The following is a 21804-nucleotide window of genomic DNA, read 5'->3' as shown; positions in this document are numbered from 1 at the left end:
AAATTCTGTTTTTCCTCCAGGTTTAAAGCGGTACACGTGTGTGTGTGTGTGTGTGTGTGTGTGTGATGTCGTCCCGTTGCCGCAAACGTACACACGCACAACCGACAGATACACACTCACACACTCCAACACACACCACATGTCCTCTTTGAGTGGAGAGAAAAAGACACGGCGCAAATGGAGACGCTCCTCCTCCTTCGGGGCCTGGGGGGGTGGGGTGGCACCGATCGCCGGGAGAGGAGATGAGGGGGTGGGAGGGGGCGGCGGTGGTGTGGGGGGGGGAGGTCATCGCCACGGCTACCAGGGGTCCTCCAGCTCACCGGCGATCTGAGGGAGGAAACAGGAGAGGAGATGGAGGGAGATGTGCGTTAGCGTTCTGTGGCGGTTCATCAACACGTGTGACTTTTTGGGGTCTTTCAGCTTTTTGTTTTGACGCCATGAATGAATTTGACTCGTTCTGGTTTCAAAGAGACACACACACACACACTTTTACAACTCAAATGGTTTTTATTTGTTCATTGGTCATTTTTAACTGCGCGGGTCCCATCAAACCCGACGGAATCGCACACAAACACAACTCACACACACACACACACACACACACACACACAACTCGCATCCAGACGGCGTTCAGCATCACCCCCACCCCCCCTGGTTAAGTGCCTCCTAGTGCGGCGTATCCATTACCGGAGTCTAAGTTAGTGGGCGTGAACTGGACTCACAATCACCTGCGTCTGTAGAACTCTGGGTTCAGTCTGTTCGGATCAAACTTTCACAATAAGAGACTTTAACCTCTGAGGAATTAAATATTCTACAAACCATCTTTTATCGAGCTGAAACCCCCCCCCTCCTCCCCCCGCTTCATCAGCAGGTCAACTTTTCTACATCTACTACTCCTAACCTCACCTTGACGCAGCAAAAACATTCAGGATTCAACCGTTTTTACAAGCGGGGTGTTTTATTGTGAAAGGTGACCTGTGTCTCTTCACCTGTGTCTCAGTCTGACTGAGATCAGGTCTGGTCTGCGCTACTTTAGTAGCTTTGTGATGCTAACAGCTCGTAACATTCATAATCCAAATGAGGGTTGTGCAAACAGAGGCTAACAGCAGCTAGTGGCTAACGCCTGGAATGTCGCCCGGAAAGAAAAACGCCCCCCGGCACCCCGTTTCATTTTTGGACCCTTTTCATCAAAACCATGATTTTTTTTGTTCTCTGGGTTGTCATTTTATTTTATTTTATTTTTTAAAAAGTGTTTTCTATCCCCCCTGTGGGGTCACATGGTAACGCTACGTTTACTGACACGTTTACATCCACCGGAAAAGCAACGACCAAAAAACGAGGCAGCACGTGAACGTGAGTAACGACAAGACTTTAATGACACCCGCCGACACCCGGAACCCGTCTGGACATCACCCAGCATCAAAAACACACATTCAGTAGCAGTCTCAGACACACACACACACACACACACACACACACACACACACACACACACACACACACGTATGCGCAAACGTGTGTGTTCTGAGTGTTTTGGAGGCGTCGGCTTGGAGGCGGCTGCGGGTCTGAGGGTCTCCTCTCCTCTTCTCGGTCAGTTAATCCACTGTAAGCAGGAGATGGAGTGAAGCTGGGGGGGTGAAGCTGAGGGAGGTGAAGCAGGGGGGGGTGCAGCTTGGTGAAGGGAGGGAGGGGGGGTATCAGCTTGAAGCCCACAGTGGTAAATGTCTCCAGCCACGTTTATGAGTCAGGCATAATGAGTCATTAGTGGAGCACCAGTCTGATCAGGGTGGAAAAGTAGATGGGGATCCAAGCTGGAGGTCAGAGGTCAAACACACAGGAGTCTCAGAGCGAGGGGGGGGGCGGCAGGGAAACAGAACTTGAACAGAAGAAGCAGCCGTGATTCCATCACTGATGATGACGAGGCCGAGGCGTCCGTTCAAATCGGGCGATGAAGGGAAGAGGAGGAGGTCGCAGCACGTCTGGGTTCAGATGGATGGGGGGGGGTCAGCTTTAGTCGGAGGGGGGTTCGGACTCGGGGGCATCTTTTCTGGCCTCCGGCTCGGCGGTGGCGGGTGAGGGCGGGGGCGACGGGGGAGAGGGAGGGGAGGCGGGCTGCTCCTGGCTGCCGTCGTCGTGGCTCCACTGGCCCGCCCCCTCCGCGGCGCCCTCCCCCTGCAGGTGGTAGGCGGCCAGGGACTCCTCCAGCACCGTGCGGTACTGCCCCCGGTGGTGAAGGCGGAACTGCCGCAGCGCCTCCAGCAGGTGAGCCGCCGTGGTGCCACCTCCCTCCTCACTCTCCTCCTCTCCCCCCGCGCAGGCCTGAGGTGACACGCCAGGGGTCAGACTCCGCAGGCACGCTCCACGGTCACACACACACACAGATATAAACCACACACACACACACAGATATAAACCACACACACACACAGATATAAACCACACACACACACACACACAAACACAAGTGTGACCATGGCAGAGACATTCTGGCACCACCGATAGACCCATGCAAACGCAACCCCCCCCGACCCCCGTGACCAACAACTCTTTGTGATATTCGCTGTGTGGTGTAACAGTGAGGGAGGGGGGGAGAGGGTAAGGGAAGGGGGGGGGGCATCAGCACCTATACAGCCCAGATTAAAACTGGCGACACACACAAACAAACACACACACACACACACACACACACACACACACACGCACACACACACACACACACACACACACACGCACACACACACACACACACACAGACACACACACTTTTGTTTCAACTAAATCCAATAGAAAAAATATGAAATTTATTTCCTGTTTTTTAATTTTATTTCAAGAGGTCGCATCAAGTTTTTACTCCCACCGTCTCTACAGGAAACCATTCGACCTATGACCTGCGCTGCATCCACCCAGCAGGGGGCGCTCTCCACATTTTGGCTTCACTTCAGAGATGCTCATCTTCCTCATTTATTTAAATATTCTCTTTGGAGTGAATCTTCATGAATTTTACTCCTACTATAAATGTAAATAATTATAATTTGAGTATTTTTTCTCATTTCACTGACTAAAATAGTGTTTTATGGACGTTAAGTCGGCGATAAACACAAAATTAAAACGACATTTGACGCTTTCAACAGGGGAAGGCCTCTCTGTGGTCTATCCTCCACACACTCACCCATTTCTCACCCTCATTCTCACCCACGTACAAAAAGAGTGTCCTGGTCTGGGCCGGGGTGTGTTCATGAGGTCATGTTGAGGGGAAAGGGAGGGATGTGGAGGGGTGGGGAACGCTGGAAAGGTGAGGTGGGGTGGGGGTTTAGAGAGTGTCCGACTCACCCCTTCTTCTTCTCTGTGAGGGTTCAGCCTGTTGTACACCGCCTCGATCACGCTCCGTCTGCAAGAACACAACCGGCGCTTAGAGGAGAACAACCCCCCCCTGGCTTAATTCACCGCGTTCTCCGATCGTTCTGCACAAAATGCGTATTGATTAACATTTTAATGGAGCTATAAAAGTAGCCCGATCGATATTAGAGCATCCGCTATCCGTGCATAAAGAGGCTGCGGAATCTTTTGGGGGGGGGGGGCGCGTACGTTAATGTGTTTTAAGGAGTGTTATACACTCGACTTTGTAAGCGTGCCGAGTGCGGCAGCCGTCGTCGTGGCGACGTGCCCTGCTCGGCGATTAGCTTTGGAGAAACGCCAATTAGAGAACGTCTCTACAGAAGGAACATCTGCATCATCATCATCATCATCATTATCATCATCATCATCATCATACGGATCATTTAAGGTTTGGGGGTTTTTTTAAAGCAAAGCAGAACGAGTCGGGTAAGAGATCGATCATTCAGGATCCTGGCGGCCCGACGCTTCGTGTTAGCGTTTCCGTTAGTGTGTGTGGCGTGCGGTCGAGCCGGGATGTGGATTTACTTGCTGGCCAGGCCTCCTCCGGGTGGAAGGATGGGGATGTTCTCTGTGGCGATGCTCCTCAGGACAGACACCAGGTCGGGGACGCCGGCCTCCCCAGAGTTCCCCAGGAGCTCTGCACGCCAACACAAAGAGGATGTCATGTTTGTGAAAGTGGGGGTGGTGGTGGTGGGGGGGTTATAATGCATCGCAGCCACATGTCAGCATTAAATCACCACCGTCTCCTGCAGAGGCTCAGAAATCAGACACGATTGCGTAGCCTCCGCAGACAGATTTCAAATATTTGTTCTACCTAAAGAATGTCTATTCTGCCCTTGTGTCCACAGACATTGAACGCACCACGAGACCATGTGGTGCCTGACAGTTCTGCTAAAGGCCTGCAGGAATTTAGAGGAATATTCTCCTCCAGCCGCTGACTATTCAAGTACCCGCTACGCAAATTTATTTAACTCATAAAAAAAAAGAATAAAGAAGTGTAGAAACGGTGCGTTCACTGACCCTCGACACGGGTCTCCAGGTATTTATCCAATTCCTCCTCTTTCTTCACGGCCTCCTCGGAGATCTTGGGCGCGCCGGGGAAACACACCATCACCACGCTCATGTTGTCTCTGCTCCCCTGCAGGTAGGGGGACAGGAAATGAGGGAGCAAATAGAGAGGGACACACCTGAGCTATCTGGTGTGTGTGTGTGTGTGTGTGTGTGTGTGTGTGTGTGTGCGTGCGTGTGTGTGCGCGTCTTCAGATGTGCGCCTCTGAGCTCGGGGATCCACAGCGAGGACTTTTGATGTGGAACACTAAACAGAACAGAACGTTTGTTTACAAGGTCACCTTTACGGTAACCGGCTGTTGCTTGTGCCGTTGCTATAGCGACAAAACGAGACCAGACGAGCAAACGGAAAGTAAAACGCCCTCTTTCTGCCTCTTCTTCTGTCGGTATTCTCTGAAACCTCGACGCGAGTCTTTAACCTGTCATCACGTCAGTCAGCGACGAGCAAAAGCCACCGATCACCGAAAGAAACAGTAAATCTGTCAATTGATCGGATTTCAGTGGTGAAATCGTTCCTGACAAACCTCTTTAACTTTTATGGACTTCCTTCGTTCGCCACAGCCTGAACGGCGTGTTAAACGGTATTTATGGTGCACACCGCCTCAGAAACGATAAGAGTCAGCCTTTAAACCGGTGGATCGTCACCTTGTCATTACCTTGTAAAAGTCGTTGCGGTCGGACCGACTCGCCGTCGGTGTCGTTACGTTACCAAGAGCAGCAGCAGGAGAGGACATTTATGTTGGCTGTTATTTGAGATTACCCGACCAGTAAAGTAATAATAACCGGGCTGCTGTGCACTTAGTGGATCTTGGAGTGCAAAGAATAAGAATACAGGCTGGCGTGGACGTACAACCAGGGGTTAAACCATACAGCTAGCAGCAGTTAGCATCTCAAAGAAGAGCAGCACCAGGAAAGTAGAGGGCAAAGGACGGTCCCTCCATGCAGATCATACTTATAGCACGTGTCATGTTTAGGTCACATGGTACGCCTATTCTCTGCTAGCTTGCTACACAAAGTCACTCAAATTGGGGGTTGGGGGGGCAAAAACACAGATGTGTTGCAGCATTTACGCTCGCGACTTCACCTCATCGCGGATTTTTAGTAGGTAGTCACGTGATACCGTACATGCATCCTATTGGCTGACGGCATCCAGAAGTGCGCTACGTTCCGAGAGTCTCAGACTTCCGTGAGACGCAAAAGTGTTTTAAACAGTCTATCAGTGTTTTAAAGGTAATACAGATAGAAGGTGGTCTAATATCAGTATGGGGGGGGGGGTTCATAAACGTTTAAATTACCGTAAATAATAAGATAGTTTGTCGCTCTATCGCGGAATTCGTCAATCGCGTGTGGTTCCTGGAACGCATTAACCGCGAGGAACGAGGGGTCACTGTAATGATTACTGTGGATGAAAACTTAGCTGTTTTTCACCTAAAGATTGTAAGTGTGTGTGTGTGTGTGTGTGTGTGTGTGTGTGTGTGGCTCACCTTATGCAGACAGGTGTCCACCACTGAGTTGCAGACCTTCTCCAGGTCGTCACACACCAGCAGCCGGGAGTGGACAAAGTCACACAGCTCCTCGTTGGACATGACGTCCCAGATCCCGTCGCACGCCAGCACCACAAACTCGTCTCCCTCGGGGGAGCGCTCCAACACGCACACCTCGGGCTCGGGGCTCACCAGCTGCTCAGTGGGGCCCTTACCGTCCACGCATTTGTAGTCGTAGTCCCCCAGGGCCCGGGACACGGCCAGGGAGCCATTGACCCTCTGGATCATGACCGAGCCGCCCGCGTTCTGGATGCGCTCCTTCTCGCGGGGGTTGCAGGGCTTGTGGTCTTGGGTGGAGAAGCCCACTTTGGTGTCTCGACTCAGCACGGCCCGCGAGTCGCCGCAGTTGATGAAGTAGAGGTGGGTGGGGCTGATCAGCACGCACACGGCCGTGGAGCCGCTGCGGTCCAGGCCCTGCCGCAGGTCGGAGAAGCTGCGCATGTACTCGTCAATGTTCAGGAAGCCCGAGCGGATGCCGTCTTTCACGCCCTCCACGGAGCCGGGCCCCGTGGTGAAGTCGGCCCCCCCGGATAGGATGTGCTCCAGCAGGTGGCCGGAGCAGTAGTTGGCCACGCGGGAGCCGGCGTGGCCGTCGTAGACAGCAAAGAAGGACCAGTCGGCCAGTCCGTGGGGGAGGCCGACCACAGCGGTGTGGGCGTCCTCCATCTCCACCCTCCAGCCCTGCATGGAGCTCAGGCCGTAGCGCAGCCCGTTGCCCTCGCCGTGGGCACTATGCTTCTCAGTCTTCGGCTTGTCCAGGAATGCACCCATTGCTGCCTACAGCTGGGGGAGGAGAGGGAGTCGGAGAGGAATAAATAATAAATATATACAGACGTACAGACCAGCAGGTTCGTTTGTCTCCGTAAAAGACACATAAAGTCCATCCTGGCTGTCATTTTCCCAAACGCATCCTTGGCTTTGTGAGGATCACCAGTTTTTGGTGTCAGTAGTTCAGTAGGGGGGGGGGGGTTAATGACTCAATGGACGCCAACAACAAAGACAGTGAAGGAAGCACCACAGTTCAGGATTACGCTGCGGCTGCAGAGCTGTGAGCACACAAAGCCTCTTTCACCGCAAACACACAGCAACTAATACTGTTAGTTATGATGATGACCGCTGTGACATCACCGATCAGCTGGGGTCCCCCCCCAAATGCTCAACTACCCACATCTGAAAGCAGATAAAACATCTTTGAGGGTTTGGGGGGGTTTTTTGGGCCTTGATTGAGACGTCCATTAATGTCCGATCTCACCATCACACACTTTCTCTGCTCAGGAACCACAACTAAAAAGTTGATACAGACGCTCAATCAGCACATAAGCAGCGTCTTTACTGCGTTAGTGAGGAATATGAAGGGAAGCAGCTTGAGTGTGACGTTGGCTCAGGTTCTACAAACCAGTAGAAACTCGATCTGTGAGTGTGACGGCCTATGACATGTCAAAAACTGCATCAGCATCTAACGATGAGGGACCTGTCTGATGACGATGGTCAAAGTTAGTCTGAGCTACAGACGCCGCTAACCTGTGATCACATGCTACAAGCTAATGCTGCTAATGTTCATCTAATCATTCATGACGCTCTGAGATCATTTGAGATTATTCAGAAATTATAATCTAAAGAAATGGGAAAAAAACGCTTCTTTAATATAAATTGTCACCTCAGCCTGAGGGGTGGGGCCTCTGCACTTCATCCAATAAGGAATGAGAATGCTGTCTAATAACCTTTGACCTGCATTCAATTCCAATTTGAACTTTAATGACTATAAACTACACCTGGAGACGGGGGCAACACCTCTAGCCAACTTCAAACGCTCGACCTCCTGACGCCTCGTCTCAGGAACGTCTGACCTGCTCTCTACTTTCCCATCATGCCGATCAACTCTGACCTGGATGTCAACAACCTCCAGTGGCGTGGAGCGACCTACAGAACGTACCGTTTGGCTGCTGCGGTCCCGGTGAGATTCTGAAACCGATCGATGCGGACGATCGGTCGACATATCGATCCCTTGGGTCGGCTTTCCTACCCACGTGAGCGCCCCCCCCCCCCCAAAAATGGTCGATGCGTGCAAAAGAGCGACCACAGCTGGTTTCAGAGGAACATACGTGTGTGTGTGTGTGTTTGGATGCGTTCTGCGCATGCGCGCGGCGTTGTAGTCTATGCGCGTAAAGAAAGAATCTCTATAAATACATCGAGCCGGTTTGGATTTCATGTCCAGGGTGGGGCAGCGGCCGCACCATTCACACTTCTGCTTCGCCGCTACACGATTGTATCGCAACAATTCTTCCTGTCTGGATCTGACGGACGGGATTTTTGTTTTTTTTTGTCACAAACAGGTCGCATGTATGTTCGTGTATGGTAAAGAGAGCCGCTTGAAATACGTGTGTGTGTGTGTGAGAAAAAGAGAAATCTGTTATGCTCACCAGCCGTGATTCTCTCTAAAAATAAAACAAACACTGCCATCGCCTAGCAACCACCCACCCTGCAGGGCAAACATCCAGGCTAAGCTTCATTCAGTGACATCCCTCTCTCTCTCTCTCTCACTTGCGCTAAAAGACACACACACACACACACACACACACACACACACAGACACTCAGAGAGACGAAGGGGGAGTTACATCATCCGTCCATTAAAGCAGTCGCAGAACCCTGAGAAGAGACGCGCCGACTGCAGGAACGGTGAGAATTCTACAAAACAAAACAAAAAACCCGCTAGAAGACGTCTCCATTGAGACATCAGACCGAAACCAGAAGTCTCAACCACTTAACCCTCTCAAAACTGCTCGTCACCCGTGCAGCAACCACAGGTCGAAACCGACACCCCCCCCTTCATGCTAAGACACACGTGTCTGCTAAAAAATCTGCTGGCAGCGGAGAGGGAAGTGGAAGGTTTGGTGGATTACATAACGCTGCAGAGAAGCGTCGATAGCGGCCGACGTTGTCCTGGAAGTGGGGTGAGAGGACGCCGCTACCGGCGCCCGGTTGTGTGTGACCCTCTATGTGTTACAGGCCAAAACCCCCCACCCACCCACCCACCTGCCTGGCTCTAAGGATGATGTCATAACTGGGGCAGCCAACGTCTGACGTGTTATTTCACTGCAAACATCCAGACGATTCCCTCCTTTCTCCAAAAAAACCCAACAACTTCCGAACTGTTTCCCGCCCACGTCCTGATGTTCCTCCGGCGTTACCAATCGGTTTGGTGTTTCCTTTGTCAACGTCTGAAGCAGCGCTTCAGAACCCTGTGCCATTAAGAACCATTATATGGGGGGGGTTACAACAACCGTCAGCGTGACGGCTGATCGTTAGCAGCATTAGCATTAGCTGATCTACTTATCTTTCATCCTGAGAATGTCAGGACGCTGAGAACAAACCGATCAGTGTCTACGATTAAAGAACGGAACAAAAAAACCTTCAGACATCAGGCAGCAAAACCGACCTGCTGCCCCCCCCCCCCGGCTCTTTATCGATTCTTTAATCACTAATCCGTCTTGATGGAACACGAGACAACTTGTGCAACCCCTCCCCAGGATGCTGGAGCGCTATCTGGGTGTAGTTCTCTATATATCTCCTCCGTAGGTTCCCCTACTGGTGCACGGGCCTGGGGGTGTCGTCCAGAAGATGACTTCAACCACCGACGGATTGTGCACGAAAATTTCGTTCATGTTCTTCACTTTAACAGACTATTCCTTTAGAGACCCCCACCTTCACCCCCAAAGACGGGGGCGCCTGTAGACGGAGATGAAGTCAAACATCTCAGTGTTCAATAAATCTGTCCGGTTCCCCTGAAGCCAGGGGGGCCCGTGAGAGCAGAAACACACAAATCAGCTGCCAGATTCCTCCACGGGGCCCAAGTAGCTGGACGGATCCATTGTGATTGGCTGGAAGGACGTCGAGCCTTCCGCGTGGAAAAAAAGGCTAACAAGACCACAGTGTCGGTGGGAATGATGGAGCGCTGATGAAATGGTCAGTGTGGTGACTGGTGCTGGTTACGAAGGGTAATTAAGCTTCGTGGGCGTTGTGACTGATCCCACAATCAGAACTCTGGAAACGAACCTGAGGCTGCGGTTCGTGATCAATACGTGATCAATACACTTTCTCTGAGAAAAGAGCAATCCAATGAATGAAACCTATAGGCAGGTCCGGTCAGCCTGATGGGTCCTTGTAAACACATCACCTGACAATCAGCCACCAATGCCCCGGGTTGACCTTTAAACCCCTGTGCTTATTAACCATGTTAAAACCATGTTATAAATGTACATAAAGCCTTTCTACTGCTGACTGGATGCTTAAACGTAAACCAGGAGGGTGAAAGGTCACAACAAAATGAGGTATCAGCTGATTCTGTACATCAGCTTCACACAATGAACTAGATACAGTGAATGAGACGTCGAATCAAACGTGTTTCAGCTCCGTTTGGTCTAATTTCACAGTTTTTGAAATATTTAACTAGTTTAAATGCACAGACATACTGTTAACTTCATTTTATTAAGGGGGTGCACCGTTCAAATCACTCAGTTAAAAAAAAAAAAAACTAAAACAGAAGTAAAACACCCTGACGAATCCGCTGATGTAACTAGAGTGACGACACAAAAACCAACGAGGAACGGACGTGACGGCGAGGGATCAGCTGACCGCACGAACGAAACCAGCTGACGTACACGACACTAGCGTGTGACGTCGTCTTTCTGGTCATGTGATCCACCTGCAGGACCCGTAAACCAACCAGAAGCAGGCTTGACAACCACAACAGAAACCAGAGCAGGAAACCCCGAATCAGGACGATGGCTTCTGTCAGGTTTCCCCGAGCAACAGGAACGATCTCTGAGCTGTGACGTCCATTCACAGAACTGTTCCTGGTGTGTGTGTTTTATGTTAACGGTTAGAGCATCCTCCCTCTCTCGGTGCGCCGTGCTTTACTCTAAGAACAAAAGCAGCACAGATCCAGCATACACTACTTGAAACACACTTTATTGACCCCCCCCCATTTCTTCTTCCTTTTATGCACTAATCTGCTGCAGAGTGCTTCCAAGGTCGGCCGTACAACCCCCAAATCAAACCAGTCAATGGAAATCGCTGCAGTTCCACTCGCTCTAATGCTTTTCTTTTTTGCTCTGACTGTCAATAAGATTTTTTCTTTATGAAGATGAATAATCTAAATGTTAAAGCTCACGGATGAAACGCGACTCTTGACAGATTTGACTGATTTCAAAGCGTAGCTAATGGGAGCGCTGGTAACTCTGTGCTGGAGAGCACAAAGCGGAGGCCAAACCTCCACGCCAGGGATGGGCATGTTTACTCCAGCAATTGATTATCATTTAATGAGTACTCAAATATGTAAAAGACTTAAAATAGCCACGTCCAGCTCTTACAAGCATAACCTAGTACAAAGTCATAGGCAGTACGTTGTGAAGGCATTGGTAAAAAAACTATCGTACAAATGATTCTTCATTTGGTCGATGATGCTGTGTAAAATAATCCAATTGCAATGTCTGAGAGCTAAACCTGGACCGTAGAATCAGTTTCATTTTAAAATCAGGTCACATGCTTGATGTTTTAATGATCGAACATTTTGTCCAGACAATTAAAAAAAATAAATCTGGGTAAAAATGTTTCTCAAAGGCCAAAATAAATCCTCGAAATTTCATCTAAGAATGTCCAACTAAAAGACATTCAAAACTTTCAAATGGAATTTTTTTTCTTGAAACAAGTAAATTTCTTTTCGATCGATCGATTCTATAAATCATGGATTGAGGCTCTGCATGATAAAGAAACCCAATCAAGTTCATTGATAATCATTAATTTACACACAACCACTCAAATATCGATGTTCTTCTGTGTTCAGAGGTAGAAAGATTGTTCATAACAGATCCAAAAAACAATATCAACCTTAAACTTTACAATTTTGTAATGTTTTTACAAAGACAGACACTTTTCATTAACAAATGAGTGATTTTCGTACTCCAGACAATAGCGAATGTCGCTTGAACGTCCACCAGGTCAGCACTGCACCAGAAAAATGAGAGCAGTACTGATTGGACGCTAACGTGACGCCAGTGACCCACAGCGCCAACAAAACCCTCGTCACAGTCACGACACGAGAAACCACTGATCGCACTGGTGACGCGCCGCAGCTCCAGTCACGCGTCTGTGTGTGATCGGAATCTCGAACGCTAACGGCGTTCGTTTCTGAACCGGCACAAATCCCATCCCATTACAGAGGACCAATATGCGCGTTTGCATTGTCACATGAGCTCCTTCAGTTCATTCACAGCACAGCAAAGGCCTTGGAGATGTGTCCGTACGCTAAATTAAGCTTGTTGACTGTCTTAATCTCCCACTGACACTGCGTTTCATCTCCTCCCCTGCCCTCACACGATGACTGCTGACTCAGATGAGATTTGCCAGCCATTGAACTCTTCCTGTATCTGGCTGAGAGCCAGACTACAAATGATGTCATATACTGGTCGGCTGTACACCTTATCTCGATCTGATATAGTGGGGAAGGCAAGACGGGTGGCTGCTGGACTGAATTTCAACTCTGCACGAGACAGAAGAGACGATAAAATGTGAATTTATCATAAACCATCAGACAAACTGCAAACATTTCTTTAAAATATACGAAGAGGATAGGATGACACGCGAACACGCGGAGTCAGCGTTTCACAACTGATCGCTTACACAACTTTAAAACATTGACTCACAGAAGCACAGATTCAAAGCTGGCTTTTGTTTCTATATCGCTGATATTTTTATGGAACGGTCGTCAAGCGACAGCTGAGGGTTCCTATGACATATCTAAAGCAAAGGTAGGCGTTACTAACCAAACCCATGTTTACGGTCAAAGAAAACCCTGTTCATGTTAAACATCCATTATAAACAGCCTATGGAGCTGCCCCTCCCTAAAAAAAGGTGCTGAGTTTGCGCTAGCCATTCACCACTTCGCCATAGGCTACAAGGTTCTTAGCCTTCTTATTTTTAGGGGAAAAAAGGCTAAAACCTACAACTTTTTTGGACTCAAGAAAATCCCCTAGTGATAAGATAACAAACTTTTTCTCTCGCTAGGCGGCGCTCATCTTCTTCGTCTTCTTATTCTTCGTCTTCTTATTCTTCGTCTTCTTATTCTTCTTCGTCGGCGCGCATGCCAGCGGAAATAGCCGAAGTGACCTGAACGCTCCCGATCATTAAATATGCACTCGAGTCATGACCTCCTCTCATCCAATGAAAAAACAAGGATTCTATTTTTACAAGCTAAACCCGTGAATTGGTGTACGACAAGGCGAGGACGATCGAAAGAAAATGAGAATAGTGTTTTACAGTAGATTTTGCGTTAAAACTCTAATTGAACGACAAATGGTGAATGCTGAGAGAGGGTAGGAGTGGTGACAGACCGATCAGAAGGTAAATGAAAGATACTATCAATACTTTTTTGTAGTCTTAGACTTTTGATCCCTATGACCGGAAGGAATAACCAGCGATGCATGTAAATGTGTATTCACCTCGCTTGCTATAATAGCAAGTAAAACTTACAAGTAAACATAGAATCAATACCAAGAATCAAATTTATTAAAATCAATGTGTCTAAGTCAAAGTTAAAATGTATTCTAGTCCAAGTAAAACTTACAAGTAAACATTGAGTAATATTTTGTATGACTGTATCTTCACAAAGTGAATGGAAGTTTTCAATTGTTGAATCTCACATTCATACCTGCATAAAGTAGGATAGAAATGAAGATGGTTCAGCTTGAACTGTTGACTTTAGTGTATTTTTGTAGGTGAACTGAACAGAAGATTTTGCCCTCAGAATGCAGGAAAACAACCCCATTTTCTAAAGAATTTGTGTGGTTTTGTGTGGTTTTACACCCCCCAACAATTGAAAACTTGCATTCACTATGTGAAGATACAGTCATACAAAATATTACCCAATGTTTACTTGTAAGTTTTACTTGCTATTATAGCAAGCCGCTGTCTTGGACACAGAATGTGGCTTTTTGTGGCTTACTCAATTCGTTTACACTGAGCCACAGTGGCTTAGTCATACTAGCTCCTGGTGCAAGCCCAGGTCAGCAATGTAATGTATAGGAAACAGGACACAAACGCATCGCTGCACAAAAGCTGGCTTTATCGTCTCACTAATCAACGAAGGCTGAAGTACAAACTTCAACAAATCAAACGATTTACATGTATAGAATTTATAATCTCGGGACATTTTGACCATCTATGGATGAATCTACAACAATGATCATAAATGAACTTCTAAACAGAACATTTATAAAAATTCCTAACATTTATAAAATTGAGCTGGTAATAATTTATTACAGTAGGAATACTGTATATGTTGAGTTGCAGTATTTTACTCACAACTCAACATTTACGAGCAATTTCCTACGACTGGATTATTTGAGCTGATGGTGCAGAGAGGAGATGTGAACATGCATGTCCTCTGGAAACCAGGAAAAATAATGCAAGCAACCAAGAAGTGACACAAACTGAGGAGATTCTGATCAATCTATCAAAGAAGAACAACACACACCAGGAACGGGACGTTTTCGGCCTCTCTGTGACCCGCAGTCCCTTGTCATCCACACGCGGCTTCTTTAACACAGCTAAATGTTATCCTTGAAGGCTAAAAGTGAACCAACATTATCATCTAAAGATGTACAAATTGATGAAAGAAAGGTAACACACCATCATCTATATGGAAGTGGATTAGATATCACAAATGTGGAAAAAATGTACATTACAGGGATCTGATGTAGCTGATGTCATCAGTCGGTAAAGAGCAGATGGAAACACATAAAAACTTTTTCCATTACCTGAGATGACTGATGTCATTCAAAATATTCTTTTATTAAGACAATACTCGATAATAAATCATGTTAAATATTTGTGAATGCATTTCTAAACCCTATTTTTGAGTGGAACTAATCTTCAGACGACTGATATGGTTTATTTTGTGATCAATCATGGTGTTTATTAATATGGAGCATTTTTGATTCTATTCCTGCTCCTATTATTCATTATTTGAACAGTTTTGAAGCTCCATAATACATTCTGAACACTGCATTAAAAGACAATCCTACATCTTAAAACTAGTTCTACCAGTTAATATCACATATTGTCGACAAATAATCATCTGAGAACAATGGCTGAGCTGTTTAAATACTGTTGTTGCTGTAGTGACACAGGACTAGTTATAAACGCCTTACCAGCTGCTAGTATTAAATGTAATGCCTCCTGATTCATTACAGGGACTCGAACCTAGACATTAGACGTCAAACCTGCGGGTTGGAGTTCTTTTTTACCCCAAGGTCACTGTGGACTCCAACAATTAGCCGATCAGATGCATTTTGGTTCAAACACGTCAACTGTGAACATATTTATCGCCACATAACTGCTTATTAATAAGAGCTAAAACAGTTTGTGGCTGTGCTACATAACGTTAACACGTTATAAACACCGACAGAGGTGAGCTAACGTCATAACGCTAACTATTATCACCCCACGTAGTCCACAAAGTCCGCGAAACTGTCATTAGCAAGTTGTGGCTAGATTAGCTCACTTGGGACCCGGCTATGCCATGGAGGCCAATGGGTCGTTTGAATGCTAAAATTAGGTTTACTATCTATTTGCTTCATTCAAAAACCGGCCTGGCTATGCTCGCTGGTGGACAAACGACTCCCAAACAAATGTCAAACGTTGGATCGGGTTATAATCTGGCGCCGATCCGCTTTTTGTACGCCGATGCGATTGCATAACACAATTTACGTTACACGAAGCAACTGCCTGCTTTTTTGGAGAGGCGTTCGGTGTTAAATACCGATCCAATGACCACATGCTCCATTCCACTTAACAGCAGTACCCCCCCCCACCACCCCCTTACGGAAAGGCCTTGTTTGCTGGTGTGTTGATGTGTGCTAACGCTAGCTGGGCTAGCTAACGTTCCCCTAACAGCTAGCTAACAGCTTGTCAAACCCATGCTAATGACGTTAGCGCACATGCTAGCATGCTACTTACGTTTTCCTGCCGCTGCAAATGCAGATCCAATCTTGATGAGCTGCCGGTTTCTGCTCTTTAGTGAAGATGTGTCGCTAACCTGGCTCTCTACGGCGCTAACGTTAGCTAGCTAGCTATCTTAGGTTTCCTTATTTGACAAAAATAATCGAGATTGGCCTCAGAAGAGCGGCGATAATTCCTTTCTCGGTGGTTCCCTGCTTGGACAGCGTTGATTTTTACGCATGTTGGACGCCAAGTTCTGTCTCTCACATTAAATGAACTATTCCGATCGTTTCGAAACAAATATGGTCACTGAAAATTTGTTATATTATACAACACTGACAAATCTAGCACTTTCTCCTATTGAAAGGCCAGAGCTATCCTTCGACTTTGGGTGCTGAACAAGAGGAGGTGTTATTTTTGGCATATGCTCGATGATTGGTTATAATGTCCCGGGAAAACGCTCACTGATTGGATGCTTTGTCTGTCTATCAGCTCTGCCCCTGTCCAAAGCTGCGTTCCCATTGGTCTATTCTCGAAACTCTGTGATGCGGTAGAGCTGTAGAAAGCGCTCCTAATAAGTTTTGGCGTACGCCGATACTCGCCTCTACGAGCGGAGTTAGACGTAGAATTCAAACGTTCTCTGTTCTGACTGACCGCAAAGTGTTCGAAAAGTTTTAAAGTTTGAAAATTTAAAATAAATTAAACGTTGCACAGTTAAAATATCTCGATATCCTCGTTTTTTATATGTTTAGAAGTTAACACATACAACAACACGGGTGTCCTGGAGATCATAACGAATTGAACTGCTGCCAGTGATAAAACAAGATTAATTTTACAATTTGTCTTGACATTACGTTATAGTAATCGGACCTATTATGCTTGCATCACTCGCTGTCGTATTTATTGTATGTGATCGTTTACATGTTCCAAAATTAAATCACGCATAATGGCACAATCCCTCTCTGGGGAACCAATCAGTGACACTGTGATGACAAGGATGTTGAAAAACTGGAGGATCAACTTTACTGTCACGATCCAACTCAGTGCGGTTAGTAGGTAAAATGCAACCACAGCCAGGATCTAATCACAAACCAATTTAAATCAAAATGTGAATGGAAAAAATAGAATTAAAGTTTTCAGTCTGACTGAAAGTCACCTTTGTTTTAGCTTTAGATTGTCACCTTGCAGCTCTTTCTCTATTTATTCATGTGACTGACTCGATCTAATCTTAGGTTTAATTCAACCCAAAAAAAAGTCTCCTTTCTTGTGGAATCTTTTTTTTTAAATCCTTATCAGAAATCACACTTATCTTCTGTCTTTATGCATGTAAGATGAGCTTTGGGAATGATTATTGTTACTCCCTTCTACTCTACATTTTTAAAGAGGAACTATGATTTAAGCACAGAATCCAGTTAGGAGGTAGAGTTGAAGAGATTGAGGAAGGAGGCGTGTGGAGCTCAGTCCAGCCACAACACACACATCAGCAGTCAGCACAGCCGGACACAACAACCAAGGCCTGATTAGCAAAATGCACAAAGAGGAACTCTCCTATAGAAATGTCTGCATGTTAGGAGAAACATGAGAGTTCATAGGAGGCTGACAGTTTGTTCAGGTTAACAAAGACTGTTCCATTTTTTTAGAGTGGATGAAATTCGTTTGGTTTACAGTAGACAACTATTTTTTTTTTTTTTGTGGAAAGATATTTGACTGAAACGGATGATTTACATAAATTTCCAGCTTAACATGTGACTCTGTAAAAACTTGGATGGATGTGGAAGAAGCTGAATCGCACTGAGAATGTTCCAAAGTTTAAAAACACAGTAATGTTTGGACTGAATTTCTGGCAAAAAATGATAAAAACTGTGATGAATAGTCTGATGTTTGAACATTTTTTGTATGTTTTTTAGGAGGAAATGCTCACTGGAAAAAGAATAATTCTGAAATCATGAAATTAGGACATAAACCCCTCTGTAGCATGTGGTCGACGTGTTGGATAGTTTTATTTATATTAAATTATGTCGGCCCTGGAATTAAAATAGAATGACATTTGATTCATATAGAGAGAACAAATCTGGGTGGAGAGATTAAAGCATAAACATGAGTGTAAGTGTATAAAGATGTTTAGTTCCATGGTTTATCAGTGGAGTGGATTTACGGTGCGTGTGTGTGTGTGTGTGTGTGTGTGTGTGTGTGTGTGTGTGTGTGTGTGTGTGTGTGTGTGTGTGCATGTGTGTGTGCATGTGTGTGTAAATCAGGGCTTAACTGTTGTCGTTTTGTGTTTCTCCTTCGGGATTAGACTTGAGTCTCATTAATGAAAAACTCATCAGATGTCAGTACGGTTCCCTGAGGAACCAACCAGGGTTATGAGACGCAGGTCAGATTAAGATCTGATAGATGGAGCGAGGGAGAGCAGGAGAAACGGCAGCAGAGTGGTGTTTAATTTTCCAAGATTGAGGATTACCAGTGGCAGAGTTTGATCATTCTGGTCTGATCAGGATGCTCAATCACAGCTTATCCCAAATATTAAACTCTGTCTTTTGTCCCCTTTTCCCTCAATCCCTAACACACACACGCACACACACACACACACACACACACACACACACACACACACACACACACACACACACACACACACACACACACACACACTACTCCTCATTGAGTAAAGTGGCCCGCTGAGCCGACTGTCAGGGTGGCGTGTGTGATTGTTCAGCCACCTGGTCACCTCAGGGTTTGGGTGAGGAGGGAGGGGGTGAATCTGGGGAGTATATGGAGGCACTGTGGGGTGGGGTGTCGTGAGGGAATTTTTTTTTGGGGGGGGGGGGGGGGTGAGAGGCTTTAGCGTCTTATAGAAGCAGCAGAGGAGAGTAAATTAAAAAAACTATTACGTCTAAGCCGGAGGGTCGAGAACAAGTGACACACTCTCCAAAACCTGATCCCTCATGTTTACATAGATCTGGATGAGCTTAAGAACACACACACACACACACACACACACACACACACACACACACACACACACACACACACACACACACACACACACACACACACACAGACACACAGACACACAGACACACAGACACACAGACACACACACACACACACACACACAGACACACAGACACACACACACACACACACACACACACACACACACACACACACACACACACACACACACACAGACACACACACACACACACACACACACACACACACAGACACACACACACACACACACACACACACACACACACACACACACACACACACACACACACACTGCACTAGAATCTGAAGGAATACAGCACTGATTGAAAATATTCACTTCTGTCAGGTAAAAGTTAGAGTTCATGACAGTTGATCAAATTAATTTCCAGCTGTTATCCCCTGTGATCAATATATGTTATCACATCGTGATCAATATCTATTATCATCTCGTGATCAATAGCTGTTATAATCTTGTGATCAATATCTGTTATCATCTCGTGATCAATAGCTGTTATCACCTTGTGATCAATAACTGTTATCACCTTGTGATCAATAGCTTGGCATCATCTGTGAACCACGTTTCAGAGAAATGATGATGAGGAGTATTGTTTGTGACACCTGGTGAACAGTGTCTTCAGTGTTTGCGGGCTCACAGCTGATGCTGCTGGAGTCCACCAGTGGTCCTGATCCCATTATCATTACTGCAGCGCCCCCCAGTGGTCGATCACCGACAGCACCGGTGGAGGGTGAGGAAACGGTTTCAATCAACGGTTTGACTGCCGTTTCTCTGCAGAAAAAGCAACATTTAAGTCTAGATTTAGCTGCAGCCATTAATTTATACAGAAAAATGAGGCAGTGTGTGATCTAGTAAAACTTACTAAGTGATTGGATGAGCATTTTTTTTTCTTCAGGTACGTAAACGCACCTATTTCCATTGTAATGGTGTCGCCCTCTAGTGGTGAAAAGATGGTCTCACATGACAGAAGTCCCACCTGGAACGCACCTGAGAGGAGATTGTCATGCTAACTGACGTCACAGCAATTCCGATCAGCCAACGGCCGTTTTAATCGATTCATCGATCTATATTATAATTCGTTGGTTCGCAACGTAACAAAGAATCAAAGCACACACAAAAAACGGAAGTCCATATATAGAATGTATTCAGTACTGTCGGCTGTTTGAATGGAGGTGATGGAACAAATTACAAATACAGTAGAATTAAATGAGAAAATGATAAAATGACTAAAAAAAAGCGGATAAATCATGTGAGATTTGGGGAATCTGCGTCAGATAACTGTATAATGTTATATTCTCTTTAATTAAAAATCTGCCTGAAATTGATTTAATTATTGAAATAAATTAATCATGTAAATAACGCCTAGTATGAATATAACCGACAGTAAAGTATTAATATTATTAGTTTGAGTATCAAATATATTTTCTTCTTACTTTATTCAAGTGCTTTTGAGTTAAAATGAAGTAGAAACCTTTTGTTCTTAAATGTACTTGACGTCGAAGGTTAAAATGATGTAATAATATCAAAAAGTGGTGGTTTAACTACGATGACGTCACTTACAGCAGGCGTTAACGAGCCACCAGGTAGAGAACTCGGTGCCTGCTGACTGTGTGTTGGTTAACAGGTACATGTTAGCGCGTTTAAAAACTCTGCTCCAGGTGAGGCTCGAACTCACAACCTCGGCATTGCTCTGCTGGTTACTGCTTATAAGTACCGCGCGCTAACCGATTGCGCCACTGGAGCTTCGACAGGTAACGCGCAGAAATTGCCTTTAAGAAAATACGCACGCGTCCAACTACCGACTTCTGTTTTACCGGCTTTGATCGACGTATCATGGGAGCTCGCGCACAGTCTCGAGCCGCTGCTGAAACCCCCCCCCCCCCCCGGTCCACGCAAAGCCGCTTCCTGTGCTGCGTTCACGTCCCTCTGTTAAAACTCAGACTGACCGGGGATTTCAAGGGGTGAAGTGGTGTCTGCGTTTTAAAGTCACTTAAACAAACGCGTTATTATTATTATTTTCCTAATTATAGATATCTTTTTAAACGAATATGTAGATTTCAATAATCATGAAGAGATTTTGGACCATTTTTTAATTCAAATAGTGTAATTTTGGGAACCCCTGCTTTATTTTACACCTGCTAAAAACCTTTCCCACTTCCCCCCTCTGGTGGGCGCTACAGAGTTCCTCTATTGAAGTCATAATGATTTATCAGTTACCCTGCAGAGTTCATTACACTTTAATTAAAGCCTGCACAGTGTATAGAATACACACACGTATATACAGATTACAACTCATATAGGAGAATGAAGTGCACATAACTAATTTATTGTACTGTTTCTTTTTATTCCTATTTGAAAGTCTTGAGTCCAATCCGTTTGACGTCATATTTCTGTCTCTATCACATCTGGCAAGACGACACCCCCCCCCCCATCACGAAGAAACACCTTTCACCTCTCCTGTGGGAGGAACTGACGACCCACGCTTTATCACCCAACCTTGTTAAATATGTCGCAGAATGGGATCGAATCCCCGCAGAATCATGTGCAAAGCAGGGAATTCAATCCGAGGTGATAAGATGAACATGTTAAAGCTTTATTTTTCTTTTTTTAATCCAGTCCCGTGTGGCTATTGCTTCCAAAAAAAAAAAAAATCCAATTCCAATATGTCAAGCTGAATATTACCTTTCACACATGAAGGAATAAAAGAGAAGCAGCTGAGAGGGAAATGAGAAGGCAGCCTGGACATTATAGGAGCTGCACATGATGATCTATGTTCTGGAGTCCT

At 46.0% G+C, this 21804-nt stretch overlaps 1 protein-coding gene and 1 non-coding gene across 3 annotated transcripts; both read right to left on the bottom strand.

The window, feature by feature from the left end:
• Positions 1-250: 250 nt before the first annotated feature.
• ppm1bb (protein phosphatase, Mg2+/Mn2+ dependent, 1Bb) lies at positions 251-16395 on the bottom strand. 2 transcript variants are annotated; one of them, XM_068305429.1, is made up of 6 exons: positions 16025-16395; positions 5949-6791; positions 4417-4534; positions 3922-4033; positions 3331-3388; positions 251-327 (listed from the first exon to the last, which is right to left on the bottom strand). In XM_068305429.1, exons 2-6 carry the CDS (start codon positions 6777-6779, stop codon positions 298-300), a joined length of 1149 nt encoding a protein of 382 aa, XP_068161530.1. In that variant the 5' UTR covers positions 6780-6791; positions 16025-16395; the 3' UTR covers positions 251-297. The 2 variants fall into 2 exon arrangements, with proteins under 2 accessions (XP_068161530.1, XP_068161529.1); XM_068305428.1 differs by lacking the exon at positions 251-327 and adding an exon at positions 339-2319.
• A 4274-nt stretch (positions 16396-20669) lies between these two features.
• Positions 20670-20762, bottom strand: trnai-uau (transfer RNA isoleucine (anticodon UAU)). Its single transcript is given in 2 exon segments — positions 20670-20705; positions 20725-20762. It is a non-coding gene; the product is annotated as a tRNA-Ile (tRNA).
• Positions 20763-21804: the final 1042 nt, after the last annotated feature.

This window comes from Antennarius striatus, chromosome 21 (genome assembly GCF_040054535.1).
Source record: "Antennarius striatus isolate MH-2024 chromosome 21, ASM4005453v1, whole genome shotgun sequence".
In the NCBI taxonomy this organism is placed as follows: Eukaryota; Metazoa; Chordata; class Actinopteri; order Lophiiformes; family Antennariidae; genus Antennarius; species Antennarius striatus.
Note: the sequence above shows the minus strand (reverse complement) of the source record. Positions and strands in the feature narration are given on the sequence as shown.